Source organism: Lactuca saligna, chromosome 5, assembly GCF_052625555.1.
Source record: "Lactuca saligna cultivar CGN05327 chromosome 5, ASM5262555v1, whole genome shotgun sequence".
NCBI lineage: Eukaryota > Viridiplantae > Streptophyta > Magnoliopsida > Asterales > Asteraceae > Lactuca > Lactuca saligna.
This window is the reverse complement of record NC_136421.1, coordinates 167,231,059-167,247,686: the sequence shown is the minus strand read 5'-3', so window position 1 is coordinate 167,247,686 and position 16,628 is coordinate 167,231,059. Positions and strand designations below refer to the sequence as shown.

Genomic DNA, 16,628 nt, shown 5'->3' with positions numbered 1-16,628 from the left:
GAGAACTTGTCATCCCTCTCTGATACATGCCTTTTCCTTTTCACAGTAGGCCTGCCTGGCATCCTCCTCTCTAAGGGGGGTAAGGGCTTAATATAAGGAGCTTCTGTCCATAAATTGCTGCCATTAACAGGTAGAATGTTATAACTATAACTTGAAATGTACATTGCCTTACCAAACCACTTGCTGATAAATGTCTTTGGATCCTGATGAGTTAACATGATAGATGCTTGGGCATGGACACATGGTATCCCTGATACATCCCAAAGTCTACATGCACAACTCCTTTTCTCTATGTTGACTCCATATGATTCAAGACCATTTCTAACTTCAAATTAATTTTGTCCACTAGGGTGTACCCTCCAAAACCTGCAAATAAAAGTTGTTACTAAATTAGCATAAAAGTTATTAATAACTTAGCATAAATGTATACAAAACAAGGAGAACTTACTTCAAGTCCTCACCAAATTCTTCCATTTTCTTAATTGCAGATGGACACACATCTCCTTCCCATTTTTCAGCTAACTCCCTGAGGTTGTAAAACCTATCCATCATATATAGCCTTATCTCTTCAAGCATGGTCAATAGTGGCTTCTTCCTAGCATCAAGTATAACTGCATTGAAGCATTCTGCCATACCATTTTCTACAGCCTCACACGCCAATCCAGTGGAAAAGAAAGCCCTGCACCATGTATTTGGCTCCCTTACCATTAGATGTTCATAAGCACTTGGGCTAATCTGTCTTATCTCATCCATGTGATTCTTGAATTCACCCTCTACAGTTGATTTGGCAGCCTTCCAGAATAGGTTCCTTAACTGAATTCCACTATATACTTTTCTGAAGTTGGCATAGATATGTCGTGCACACTGTCTATGCTCAACATATGGTAACACCTCCTTTGTTGCCTCAAGAAGACCCTTATGTTGGTCTGAAATTACACACATGCCCCTTCCTGCATCCATTCCAAGGTCAACCTCTAACAACTGAAGGAACCACTTCCAGTTAAACTTATTCTCAATTTCAACTACAACCCAAGCTATGGGAAAAACGTGATTGTTTGGGTCCCTACCTATGGCTGTTAATAATTGTCCCTTACACTGCCCTTTCAGAAAAGATCCATCGATCCCTACTACCCTTCTACAACCCATCTTCCACCCTTCTTTGATTGATTTGAAACATATGTACATCCTTTTGAAAATAGTTGTACCATCATTGTTGTCTTCGACACAAATTTTAATGGTGCTGTCTGGATTGGATCTTAGCAATTCACCACCATAATCCCACACCCTTGCATAGTGATCACCTAATTTTCCCTCAATCATGGACATTGCCCTACATCTAGCCCTATAACTCCTTACCCATGAAATCTTAGTGTGAAATTTGTGTTGAACTTTTTCTTGGATTTCCTTAGCTTTCAAATTAGGTGTCCTAATAAGTTCTTTAAGGAATTGTCTAGCTAACCATGTTGGTCCCATAAGTTTTCCATTGTTAAAATTCTTGACACATGTATGATGTGGATACATTTTCTTTATTTGGAATGACTTTTCAGTGCTTATCCAAGAGGCTTTAACATAATAAGGGCAACCAAATTTCTCATGATCACTAGCACACACACAGTGTAGTCTAACACTATCACATTTATTAAACCTAATCTGATAACCTTTAGATATGGCATGATTTGTTAAACAGAGTTTAAGTTGCTGTGGAGATTCATACCTTTCTCCCTCTTGAGGTTTCATTCTATTCCATTTCACATTTGGATCATGTGTGGAATATTTAAACTGAGCTTCACTATCATTTTCCTCTTCATCCACAACTTCATCTACATTTTCTTCATCCTCCTGTTCGTCATCCAAAGGTTCTTCTTCCACGGGTGCTTCATCATCTTCAACATTCTCGAATAATGGGATAATGAAGTCTTCATCTTCATCGTCAAGAGACAGTGAGTTCAAGAACTCATCTCTACATCTCCTACTCGGTTTCTTTAGAAGGTCTTCATCTAGTTCCACATCGATCGTGTCAAAGTCCAACACACCTTCCATCTTCAAGGCTCCAACTCGTATCTCCCTTGGACTCGAATTCGTATCTCCTTCACAGTAAAAACCCTAGAATTGTCGCAGTAGAAAGAGAGGTTTTTCCAGCTCAATTAACCCTTCTTCATTTAATGATGTCCTCGTCATCTTCCAAGTAAGCGTTAGTAGCCACATCATCTCGATTACCGGCTATTAAATGAGTTACCGGCAAAAAATGTCAATCGGGTCAATAAATGCCGGTAATTCGGGCTTTTGTGTCATAAAAAAATTAGTTTTAGACTTTCGTGTCAATTAGATGAAAATATCAGGGCTTTACTGTATATATCCCAATAAATAAATATTATAATTGAATAATAACCCCTACATATAATATAAAACAATTAATAGAAACTTTTGAAACATATTCAACAAACTCTTCTTTTAATAGATGAAAAATAAATAGTGTCAAAAAACTTTAAGGACCAAACTCTCTCAAAGGACATAGATAAAAAAAAATGGTGAAATATCAAATCACCATAATGTCTATGAATACAAACCTTCAAACTCAATGCAAATACCTTTAAAATTTAAAGTATTATAAACGCATCAAAAACATTTGTAAATATGTCAAACTGCTTGTGCCAAAATGGTCTTCATGTCGTAACAATTACATACCTTGAATACACTAGCGAACTAAAGTCGGTACCTTGCTCAAAGAAGACTCTATCTAAATTAGAGATGATATATTAAAGAAGTAAAAGTTCAAACCAAATTATGTACGACATAAAAGTCTTCAAACTAAATATCGCCTAACGGCCAAAATACCCCATGATATCATAATGCTTGAAAAATACCATATGTTCTTAAAATCTTGAGAGTATTTTGTGACATTAAATGCTTGAAAATATCTTACAATTTTAAAATCTTGAAAATATCTTACGTTATTAAGGTCTTGAAAATACCTTACGGTAGTAAAGTCTTGAAATATCTTATGGTATTAATTTCGTGAAAAATACTTTGTGGTGTTACCCGTTACTTATGGATGCTTCCAAACATTTTTCTCCAAAAGAGTCCAACGTATCATCATTATTACCTCGAGTCATAACTTGAGCCATAAACTATATAATCTTTGCTTGCCAAAAGAAAAGTTTTGAGCCAGGATCCAAAAGAAGAACGAGATATACTACACATAAAAACGATTTTAAATAACTTGTAAAATAGATTAAAGGAAAATCCATTTATAAAGGATTGAAAAAAAAAATCAATTAACAAGAGAGGATAATTGATTAAAACTGGCTGGAAAAGAAATCGATATATGCTTCCAAACAAATCTATTAATCGGCTAAAAAGAAACCAATTGTAATGTGGAAAAAAAATGTAATGTATCCTAAAAAAAAAAAACGATGGAATATTATTTGAAAAATGGGCGATCTATAGAAAAGTTCCAAATTTTTGGAAAAAAATTCAATAAAGTTATAAAAGTTTTTTTTAACAGAAAAGTCTCGATTATTTAAATTAACAAAAAAAATATTTTTTATATTTAAACAACAAATGATAGATTATATGATTTTTCTCAAAATAATAATACTTTTTCTATTCAAAAAAAATATATATTTAGGACTCTTTTGAATTTATTTCCAAAAATTTGAGACTTTTTTTTTTTTTTTTTTTTTTTTTTTTTTTTTTTTTTTTTTTTAAGATTTTCCTTTGAAAATTTATGGAAAAACAATTAAATTGTTTGATATTAGTCTTAAAATAAAGCCAATAATGAATGGTTGATAGTCAGTTTATTAGGTACTATGTGAAACCCGTGTATTATACAGGTTGATTTAAAAAAAGATTAAACATTAAAGTGTAAGCAAAAATATTTTTTAATGTACAACTTTAAAATAAAAAAAGAAGAAACGTATTTATTGCAATTTAATATCATATATATATATATATATATATATATATATATATATATATATATATATATATAATACTTTACATATATAAGTATATAACTTTAATTTTAAAAACTGAAAAATTAACAAGTAGATAATATTTATTACAAAAATACCACAAAATGACAAGTGTCAAAACTCATAAGAGATTGACATATGGTAGAAAAAAACCCTTCATTTACTAAGGAGGATAATGCGAGAATAACCTATTTGAAGGGTTAAATAAGTAAACCAATAAATAATGATTTATGAGGCTAATATATGGTTGTGATAGAAAATCGATTTAATATACATTTTAACGTCGAAAAAAAATCACGAACTATATCTTATGTCGATGGTATAATGCTTTTGGCAATATGATTTTCGCACAAAACTCTTATGAAAAATCGATGTCGAATTAGTAAAAAAACCGATCATGTTGCTTGAACTGAAAATTGTGAACACTCGATTATCAGGCTCTTCTATGGTTTGAAGGAAAGTGATTGTAACACCGTAAATTTCAAGACAAATTTTTCATTTAAAATAATCATTTTACTCTTAGAAACACTTGTTTAAAATCTTATTCATAGTCGATTTACAAAACATAACTCCATTTTCACTTGCATAGAAAACCAAGATCCTCAAAAATATGACTCTTTCTCTGGTGTGTACAATCAAGCCGGTGCCGTCCCGTGATACTGAAAGAAACCTGTAAAACATCAAACAAAACACTGTAAGCACGAAACTTAGTGAGTTCCCCAAAATACCACACATAACACATATTAGCCACTCGAGGCTATAACTCTGTGGGTCCGTGCACCCAAACTCTGTGAACCCTCAGGTTCTAACTCTGGGAACCTTCCGGTTCCAACTCTATAAACATGCACAACATAAATCACATAGAAATAATGCAGTACAACACATCACGTACATATAGCATACAAATACTCTAATCACATAACTCTGGTTACCTACTCAAGGTAAAGTATAGTGAGAAGACTCACCTGGCAAGCAGAAAGCAGATATCCCCACACTTGAATCTCGAACTCGCCACTGCCTAACACGTAAGGCAAATACTCTCATGAATATAACTCTCGAGGCTAGAATAAATCCTCTCATAACACCCTCTTATGGGTAAAAGACTATTTTACCTCTCTCTTGGCCCAAAGGCCACATCGCTGTCCAAACCCTAAAACTCAACGGCCAACCCTTGGTCGAAATCAAAGTCCTCAGTCTAGGTCAACCCTTGACTGACTCTACTCGCCGAGTCAACCCTGTGACTCGTCGAGTTCCCATAATCAGAACTTCCCCATATCGCAACTCAACTCGTCGAGTCACCACGAGACTCGCCGAGTCCCACAACTCTGAGTCCACTCACACCCAACTCACCGAGTCATCCCTTGACTCACCGATTCTCGACTCAACCAGGAAATATTTGGGACTCTTCGTCAAGACTCGTCGAGTCCAAGAACAGACTCGCCGAGTCTACGGCTATCTTCAACCTACTCGCCGAGTTGTTCATACAACTCGCCAAGTTCCAGGCCATCTTCATCCAACTCGTCGAGTCCACCCATGTGACTCGCCGAGTACCGCCGGTCTGAATACATTCCGAAGCATTTCAGGCCATGCAACTGCTCCAAGACATAGATCTAGCCTCCTACCACTCATCCATCCCGTAAAGTGGCAAACTTTACGTGAATCCAAAGAGATCTAAGCCGTTTGCACATTGGGGCTAGGGTTTGGGACATGCAAGCTTCACTAAACACTCCAACACAGGGACTTTCATGCTCTCTGATTCTTCTCCCTTCCAGATCTGAGGTAGCAACCTCAGATCTAACCTCTAGACTTCCCATTTCATCCATAGACAATTTCTCACAAACCCCAAAATGAAGAAACAACATAATCAACAGGTCAAAAACGAGATACTACCTCTAAGTGATGCCCCAACTGCAATGCAATTCGAATCCAAGCAAAGCCCCTTGCTCCAAGCCTTCAATCTTCCCAAAATTCCTTCAACCATTACTTCTCCAAGCTCCAATCCACTCAAAAATGGTGCTTCTCCGCGATTTAGGGTTTTCTGGGGCTCAAGGGGTGATAAAGAGGCTGGGAGGAAGACATAATGATCATTATATAAGGCTCAACCCCGAGAATTAGGGTTTTCTCCACTCAGCGCCTACTCGCCGAGTCCAATACACTGACTCGCCGAGTCGGCCACTTAACACGCGACCAAGTCGCGACTCTACTCGCCGAGTCCACACATGGACTCGCCGAGTCGCTCTTTCCCAATTTACTCTTTTAGCCCTTCAACTCTACTCTTGATATTTCGGGATGTTACAATTCTCCCCCACTTAAATTAGGCTTCGCCCTCGAAGCCTACAGTAACTCAACTCCAGAATTACTCCCACAACGTGCCACCTGGCCTTAATCGGACCAGATCTCACAAGGCATACCCATCGAAACTCGAACACACTTTCCCTTTCCTTACGGTGTCCTGACCATTGTCTCGAACCGGGCACCAGATGCACCCTCTGATGACCACACACATCGATCCGAGAATTACCCATGAAGTATCACTGCCCAAAATCTCAACAATCACTCGACCCATAAGGGTTAGAAGACATGAACCATCGGATCCCCGATTCGAATCCCTCTCTATCCAATCCGTGACGACGGAAAGACCCACTCTTAAATCCCAGAGCAACTCCCTTGAGTCCTCTTCTTGCAATCACACACCCATGCCGCACCAACCGTCGCACTCTCGGGTTAGGAAAACCCGTCACAATGATGACGTCTCTAACATCCCTAGGAGAAACCACCACTACGCACACAACCCTCGATCAGAATCAAGTTGGGAGTCCCAGACTCCATCCCTACATCCATCCTGAGACTCTTGGCTCTACACCCGCGGAATCCTTCCGCGTCCTCAGCAGACATCCCATCATGATGTCATTCCATACCACTGTCACAGACACAGTGTTCGACCACCATACTCCAAATCATCCATTCTCACTACAACTTTCACTTCCGCGAATCAACACTTTCCCCAGTAAATGAGGATCCAACACTTCCTCCCATACAACAGCACAAAGGGTGGCATACCAATGCACTAATGATGGCTGTTGAAATAGGATAACTCAACCAAGGATAAATACGTGCCGCAACACCCTCCGAAATCTAATACACATGCCCGAAGCATGTCTTTGAGCGCCTGAATCGTTCACTCCCTCTGAGGTGTCCTCCGACATCATCAGGATAAGCTCTAGCTCATCACATATCCCTCTTCGAGACTGAGCACCAGGTCAACTTTTGACTCCACAGCTGAGCCTCCAAAGGTCACCCAAATCATGATCCAAATATCCCACTAACTTCCTCCCCGTGACCACTATCCCGGCCCCATGACACGCAAGTCACGAAATTCTCTTTTCCTTATGCAAGAAAGTACAATCCAACCGAGGATCGTCTCCACTCTGATCTCTGGTTTCTGCTGCGCATATCCCTTGCCATCCCACCACATTCTCCGACGGAGACGGGGACCCTAGTCTCGCCCCCGGTCCAACATCCAGGCTCCAAAAACTCAATACTAGGGCTACTCAAGCCCAAAACTCTTCCACATCATACACTGATCGGAGAACATTCCATCATCACACTCTCTTGCCATCTAGTGAGCACTACGACTCCCCGCGGTATCACAACACCCTCTGACTAGTGAGTACTACGGCTCCCCGCAGTATCACAACACCCTCTGACTAATGAGTACTACGGCTCTCCGCAGTATCACAACACCCTCTAACTAGTGAGTACTACGGCTCTCCACAGTATCACAACACCCTCTTACTAGTGAGTACTACGGCTCTCCGCAGTATCACAACACCCTCTGACTAGTGAGTACTACGGCTCCCCGCAGTATCACAACACCCTCTGACTCCACTAGCTCGTGCTCCACAGACTATCATAGGCGGCTACCCATACTCGTCTCGAATATTCATCACAGACTCTGGAGGCAATCGTCATAACAGATGCCCACCCTTGCGAAGATCCACTCTCCCAAGTAATCTCCCTGGATGCCCATACTCGAAGGGCTATCACTAGTTCCATAGATACCTGATATACCACAAGTCGTCTCAACTCAAGATTCACGAATAACTTCGAAATAAAGATATCAATACCCGGATACCTCGGAACACCCCCACCGATCATCACAAGATCCTGCCACAACCACAGGTTTCCTGCCCCAAGCACCATATAGATGCAATAATATATTTCCTCTGAACCCCATAACTAGATCTTCATTTTTCCCAAGTTGCAACTTCGGTGTATTCAATTTCCCAACTGCAATACGAAGAAACGCTAACGCTACGAAATACGCTGATAATTCTCCGAAACCCTTTTTCCCGCCACTCAAAACCCAAACAAGGATACGCATACCGACCCGGGAGTTGGCTGCCCAATCATTCTTTATTTACTTGCCCCAACACTGACCAATACCAGATTCCTGACTAATAAACACCTGTCGTGGAGACATTCATCCTTCTCAAACAAGTACTTCCCGCATTAACTCACTCCGACCCCTTTCCTCGATCAACGACATCTCTGGTCTCATGATTTCTTACCGCATATCTCTATACTCCACTTATAACTGCTCCTGACAAATCTCTGCTTTCTTACATACGGCACCCGGTTCTCCCCCACTTAGGGTTCAAACCGTCACCAAATAGCACACAACTATTCCATAACTATATATTCTCCAGCAAAATCGCACCTGCCCCCGGAAAGTGCTACACAACGCCCGATAATCCCCCTTACGGAAATGAATCGACTTCATATACTCTGAACCTCTGATGAACTCCTCAAGAACTTCTCGTCACGTCTGTCTCTAGTCGTTCCAAATATCTTACCAATCTAGTACCAACAAATCAACTGCTCAATAACATCCCTGGCTCATAGACTGAACCATAAAATCACCGTACCCCTCACCTCAACTCATCAACCAACGCTCCAACACCGGGATCACCCCACGAACAAGGACCCACTCCCATATTCAACACCCCATGGATAGAAAACTCTCTGCACCACTAAACTCGACTGAACTCCCCACTGATACCACTACCATACACCCGACTATACTCAATTAGGTATAGCGTGGCCCTCGACTATCTTAGTCCCAACTGACTATCTGCTCATGATAGATCACTGCCTCGCGGCACACATGTTTCCTGATACTCTGGGGGGAAATCATCATCAATGACGACCTGCAGGGTTTACCCCTAAACCCAAAACCAAAACATCATGCTTCTCATATTCTCACACTTACATAATTAGTACCTCCCCGATCATAGGAGGTGACATCTCCTTTATCGACTGATCACTCAACTCAGATCGAAATTCTCCCTTCCACTGACTCCTTACTAGAATACTCTGAGGGACTCTCGATCTCCCTCTCAAGGGACGCCTCTTCGAACTTACTCGTGACCGAATAACCGGAGAACCACAAACATCATTCACTACGAACCATGGTACTCCTTCCACGACATCTCTTCTCAATATGCCCCTATATATGGTACCCTAACCATGACATCACTCCCCAATTCGCTCCGATGTATGGTACCCGGACCATAACATCACTCCTCAATCTGCTCTGATGTATGGTACCTGAACCATAACATCACTCCTCAATCTGCCCTGATGTATGGTACCCGAACCATAACATCACTCCTCGATCCGCCCTGATGTATGGTACCCGAACCATAACATCACTCCTCGATCCGCTCTGATGTATGGTACGCAAACCATGACATCGCTCCTCAATCTGCTCTGATGTATGGTATCCGAACCATAACATCACTCCTCAATCCGCTCCGATGTATGGTACTCAAACCATAACATCACTCCTCAATCTGCTCTTTAGAACCTTCAGAATACTCCCTGTATCAAGTATGGGTCCTCTGCTTTCAGTAGTACGGGCCCATACTACCTGCCACATCTACTCATACTTTCCACACGGACCATCCCAGAGCTTCTAAATAGCTGCTCGACCTGCTCTTTCACCAATCCCGTCGTGCGTGCTCGCTCCCCAGCGAAATTCTCTATTCTACAAGCGCACTCATCTGGATAGGGTTATTCCCTAGGCTCTTCCGTCGTCCTCCCACTTCTTTGCTATCAGCTGCTGAAGAGCTCCCAATGATGCCAACCATCTACCTCCTGAATATCATCATATTCACTTGGTAGCTGACTCCCATCATCGAGAGTTCCACAAAGCACAAAGCAAGCAGCATTCGAGCATCGAAGGATACATAGGACTCCCTCTCTGTATAACTCCACCTTCTCAGCTCATCCTCGAAAGTACCACCGAACTCTGTAACTCTACCCCTCATGGGTTCTAACTGGATACTCTCACTCATCACATACTTAAAACATAACACATATAACAATGAGTCCTAGGCTAAGGCATCACAAATCAGGCCACTCTAGTCCTAACATATGAAATACCTAGCCTGTCTCTAGCATGCAATAATATCTCATAAAGTGCATCATAAATATCTCATAACACAAAAATAAGGGTATTTTGGGAAATCACCGTTCGGGCTCTGGCTGATTGTACACACTGCTCCTTCTTGCTTTCTCTTTGAACTCTTATTCACTTTTAGAAAATTATTTCTTTAAAAAATTTTCGTACTTCCTCAGTTTGAGTCCAGATTTACCCAAAGGCGCATCCGAATCCCTCAAACCAAGGCTCTGATACCAACTTGTAACACCGTAAATTTCAAGACAAATTTTTCATTTAAAATAATCATTTTACTCTTAGAAACACTTGTTTAAAATCTTATTTATAGTCGATTTACAAAACATAACTCCATTTTCACTTGCATAGAAAACCAAGATCCTCAAAAATATGACTCTTTCTCTGGTGTGTACAATCAAGCCGGTGCCGTCCCGTGATACTGAAAGAAACCTGTAAAACATCAAACAAAACACTGTAAGCACGAAACTTAGTGAGTTCCCCAAAATACCACACATAACACATATTAGCCACTCGAGGCTATAACTCTGTGGGTCCGTGCACCCAAACTCTGTGAACCCTCAGGTTCTAACTCTGGGAACCTTCCGGTTCCAACTCTATAAACATGCACAACATAAATCACATAGAAATAATGCAGTACAACACATCACGTACATATAGCATACAAATACTCTAATCACATAACTCTGGTTACCTACTCAAGGTAAAGTATAGTGAGAAGACTCACCTGGCAAGCAGAAAGCAGATATCCCCACACTTGAATCTCGAACTCGCCACCGCCTAACACGTAAGGCAAATACTCTCATGAATATAACTCTCGAGGCTAGAATAAATCCTCTCATAACACCCTCTTATGGGTAAAAGACTATTTTACCTCTCTCTTGGCCCAAAGGCCACATCGCTGTCCAAACCCTAAAACTCAACGGCCAACCCTTGGTCGAAATCAAAGTCCTCAGTCTAGGTCAACCCTTGACTGACTCTACTCGCCGAGTCAACCCTGTGACTCGTCGAGTTCCCATAATTAGAACTTCCCCATATCGCAACTCAACTCGTCGAGTCACCACGAGACTCGCCGAGTCCCACAACTCTGAGTCCACTCACACCCAACTCACCGAGTCATCCCTTGACTCACCGATTCTCGACTCAACCAGGAAATATTTGGGACTCTTCGTCAAGACTCGTCGAGTCCAAGAACAGACTCGCCGAGTCTACGGCTATCTTCAACCTACTCGCCGAGTTGTTCATACAACTCGCCGAGTTCCAGGCCATCTTCATCCAACTCGTCGAGTCCACCCATGTGACTCGCCGAGTACCGCCGGTCTGAATACATTCCGAAGCATTTCAGGCCATGCAACTGCTCCAAGACATAGATCTAGCCTCCTACCACTCATCCATCCCGTAAAGTGGCAAACTTTACGTGAATCCAAAGAGATCTAAGCCGTTTGCACATTGGGGCTAGGGTTTGGGACATGCAAGCTTCACTAAACACTCCAACACAGGGACTTTCATGCTCTCTGATTCTTCTCCCTTCCAGATCTGAGGTAGCAACCTCAGATCTAACCTCTAGACTTCCCATTTCATCCATAGACAATTTCTCACAAACCCCAAAATGAAGAAACAACATAATCAACAGGTCAAAAACGAGATACTACCTCTAAGTGATGCCCCAACTGCAATGCAATTCGAATCCAAGCAAAGCCCCTTGCTCCAAGCCTTCAATCTTCCCAAAATTCCTTCAACCATTACTTCTCCAAGCTCCAATCCACTCAAAAATGGTGCTTCTCCGCGATTTAGGGTTTTCTGGGGCTCAAGGGGTGATAAAGAGGCTGGGAGGAAGACATAATGATCATTATATAAGGCTCAACCCCGAGAATTAGGGTTTTCTCCACTCAGCGCCTACTCGCCGAGTCCAATACACTGACTCGCCGAGTCGGCCACTTAACACGCGACCAAGTCGCGACTCTACTCGCCGAGTCCACACATGGACTCGCCGAGTCGCTCTTTCCCAATTTACTCTTTTAGCCCTTCAACTCTACTCTTGATATTTCGGGATGTTACAGTGATTATAGGCATAACACACAAGATCGGCCAAGAAGGTTGATCAATAGCCTGAACGGGGATTAATTGGTACCCCACATGCACCTTTCACCCCTCGAAAATACCCTGATAATGAATAACGAACTTGCAAAACAGATCTGTTTATCATAAAGTTTGACGTTGGACTGGGGTCAATACATTAATAGGTTGGACAAGGATTAATCGGAGACCATTAATTATTAAAACAAAGTATTAAAATTCAATAAATATAACATTTATCCTAATAATATAAGTAAACAATTTAACAAATAATTAATATGTAATACATAATTTATTTTTCTTTTCAATTTGTAACTTTCTTCTCTTAAACATTTACTCAAATTGGCATGCTACTTAAGTTATTTCACAACAAACCCAAATCATATGAATAAAATTGACCATTATTAAGATATTCCATTGATTAAACTAACAATATACATGTCTTCGTGAAAACAGAATTCAAAAACAAAGTTATTGATGAATTTAAAACACCTCAATCACCATCATCGGCAATTGCAACGTAGAAACATCATATAATCAACCTATGACTTAGGAATTAACATTCCATCAATTAGAACGCTGAAGGTGATGCTAGGACATGCAAGATAAGACTTCTAGCTCCCACGAAACACACCACACACCACAAAACCTATCACCCAAGTATGTCATTTGTGAGGTAACTTCAAAGCTATTTTGTACCCATGCTTTTATTGTTTGATCAGGATTGGAATCTTGCTTCCAGGAATTGCAATACCTAAACGATGATTTACAGCAGTACATTTTTGTAATCAACACCAAGCCAAAAGCACGAAGTCGGAATTAACATTACATTGTCGTAGGGAGTCGGAATCAGGAGACGGCCAGTTGCAGGGTAACTAAAATGGATGTTTTGAAACTCAATTTCCCCTATGATCATCAAGTAAATGAAAAAAAAAACAAGATCCTGCAATGTTGGTTTTTCTTTACAAGATCTGAAGTCTGAACTCAGACATAAAGAAAAACAGAAGTAATAGTTACCCTACATTAACCCTTCCAGATAGCTTATGGGTTCCTTTGGTACAGATCGACAAGCGTATTATACCAATCGGAGAGCTCTTGATTAGTAGTTGAAACCACCATTGGAAGCAGTTTTGAAGAACTAACCTATGAGGTTCGTGTCGACAGGAAAACGAGGTTCCTCGTTAAAATCAGCTTTACACGGCGTCAGAGATGGAATCAGGGAGAAGAACCTTCCTAGATTGAAGCAACTGAATCAGGGAGAATAACTATCCTTTGTACACTCGAGGAAATAAGATTTTTGAGGTTTCCATTTGCACATCGCTCAAGAGAAAGAAATTAAAGGCAAAATGCATCTATAAAAGGGACTAACTATCAACTATCTCAAACTACAAATCATAATTGGTGGCTTATTTGAGCGGGTTGAGTTGGCTAGCTCCTATGAGCTAGCTAGCTTCGGCTAGCTTTTTGAATGGTTTTATTCTATGTGTTTTAGATCAATTAGGTCTGAGCTGGACTGATTCGGTTCAAATTGGGCCGACTTTGGTTGATATTGACCAAATCCGCCTAACCTAACCCTCTAACAACTCATAGGCGGTTGGAGGCCGCCAAGCGCCTAGGCACTGATTAATTAGCCGTCTAGACCAATTTTTACAACCATGATAATTGCTATAAAACTCCATTTATCCCATTACTTAATCAATTCCATTAAATTTTAAGCATTCAAATCTTGTTTCCAAAAGCATTTTTTTTAAAACAACATTCAGGCTAATAGTTAATCAAATATTGGAAAACAATACTAAGAAAATCAAATATTTAAATTCATGACAAATATCCAATCTTGAATTTCATGCTCGGTGTACAATCAAGCTTTATCATTCCCTTTACTTGTACCTGCAGGATTCCTAACTTTGAGATGGTTCTCGTCTACATACATCGTTCACCGACGGTGGTTGTCCACCGATGGACATCTGATTACTGCTGGAAGGTTTAGAAATGACCATTTGCCTCACATCTCTGATGGAAGGTGGTTGACCACTAGTACTATCGATGTCCATCGTGGCATGACTGTCCATGCGTATATTACTGAAATTCCCGTACAACATAGGTTGACCATGGATATTAGTGGCCATCAGATTGCGATGGATCCTACGAAGCCCTACTCATTTATGACGATGCTGAGTTGAAGTTTTTCCTGATCAATCGTCGATAAAAAATATGGATGTGTTTCCGGAATACATATTGCAGATGGGCAATGTTTGGATTTGGACCTCCGATGGTACATTACATATGTAGTACACTACTACATTGCCAAAAGGAAGCAGGGTAGAAAGAAGCAAAGCCGTGTTTGGAGCACTACTTATACAAAAAGAATATATTAGAAATGAATATATTATCAACTCTAATAAATGAAGTTCTTTTATTATTGTTTTATTATTTTTTATTATATTATTGAATAAGAAAATATCATGTATACCGTTGGGCTAGAAGCCTTTTAATAAATGAAGGTTTTTTTTTTTTTTTTTTTTTGTCATTTGTCACACTCTAATTCAATTTGTCAAACGTTATTTTGTGGTTATTTTGAATTAATTTTGAGTTTTTCTATTTTATTAAATTTCACATAATATTATAATGTAATAATTACAATAAATGTAGTAATAAATGTATATCAATTTCATTAATCAAGTTACCTTTTAATTTCAAATTTTTCAAAATTAAAGCTCATTAGTTTCTTTTGTTTATTTATTTAAACTTAAAAGATAAAAAAAATCAATTTTAATAGTTTATTTATTTTTATTTTTATTTTTATAAATCAAAAGTTCTTAAATATTTAGACGTTTATAATTAATTTTTTTTTAATTAACTCATGTAATATACGTGTCTTATACCTAGTTGCTTAATATTTATTAAAAAAATCTAAAAGAGTGGAAGGTAATGAGGGTTGATGATTTCCTAAGTCCTCCCTAATAAATAAAAATTATTTTGTCATTGGACATCTTCTTATAGATTATGCTACATGTTATTTTGTAGTACATTTAGATTAAATTATATCATTGTGTCATTTTGTGGTTTTTTTTTTTCCATTTTATTAAACTAGGTGTAAAACCCGTATATTACACAGGTTGATTAAAGAAAATAAAATATTAAAATGTAAATAGTAAGTATTTTTTAAAATAAAATTTTGAAATAAGGAATGAAGAAAAATATTAATTGCAATTCATTATAATATTTATTACATTTGATACTTTACAAATATAAGTATAAGATTATGCGGCTTCTTAATTTTAAAATTTGAAAAAAAACATAGATTTCATATATTCAATTCATTAATGCAACTTTCCTTATAATTTCTAAAATTATAAATTGAATCAAACTATTTTAGTTGTTTATTTATTTAAATTATTAGTTTAAATTTAAAAGATAAATAAGCACTTTAATTTTAATAATTAAATATTTTACTTTTTTCTTATCAATTTAAAGTTTTTAAGTTGTTAGATCTTCATTTTGTTAATTTTTTGAATAAACTCATGTAATACATGAGTTTCACAACTAGGTTAAGGAATATATTGTAACACCAGGTTCCTGATAGGTATTTTAAATAAGAATTCTCATTTTTGCAAAGGGACTCGACGAGTTGGAGGCCCCAACTCGTTGAGTAGAAATGGGAATTTGGACGCGGGTTAAGAAACCTACTCGACGAGTTCGGGAGCCCTAACTCGACGAGTAGGACTACCAGAGTGAAATCCTAATTTTCAAGGTTTTCACCCTATTTAAAGACCTTAACACCTCATTGTGGCCTTCCTCATCTCCCCCTCAGTCCAGTAAACCCTAGTTCGTGAGCTTGAGCCCTCTTGAGTATGTAGGAGTGAAAAAAGAGTGATTCTATGGTAAATTCTTGAAGGAATTGAAGTTGGAGGTGCTTGTGTCACACCCCTGAACCAGACGGCGGAAACGTCCGAGGGCTATCGTGACTCAATTGAATACCATCACATTGCATATACATGAAACATAACATTATACATCACCAACATTTGGAATGATACAACCGGTAGCGTTTACATCCATTACATTGTTCCCAAAACATGACATTCTCAAAAATAACT

The 16,628-nt window shown here is 39.1% G+C and overlaps 1 protein-coding gene across 1 annotated transcript; it reads right to left on the bottom strand.

The window, feature by feature from the left end:
• Nucleotides 1-332: 332 nt before the first annotated feature.
• Nucleotides 333-2,040, bottom strand: LOC145045934 (uncharacterized). Its single transcript, XM_078994223.1, has 2 exons — nucleotides 449-2,040; nucleotides 333-366 (listed from the first exon to the last, which is right to left on the bottom strand). The coding sequence occupies exons 1-2, from the start codon at nucleotides 2,038-2,040 to the stop codon at nucleotides 333-335; spliced, it is 1,626 nt and encodes a 541-aa protein (XP_078850349.1).
• Nucleotides 2,041-16,628: the final 14,588 nt, after the last annotated feature.

Coding starts and splice junctions, on each gene's coding strand:
- LOC145045934 (XM_078994223.1), bottom strand. CDS start 2,040: ATGGAAGGTGTGTTGGACTTTGACACGATCGATGTGGAACTAGATGAA. Junction 367..448: donor GAATTTGGTGAGGACTTGAA/GTAAGTTCTCCT, acceptor TTTTATTTGCAG/GTTTTGGAGGGTACACCCTA.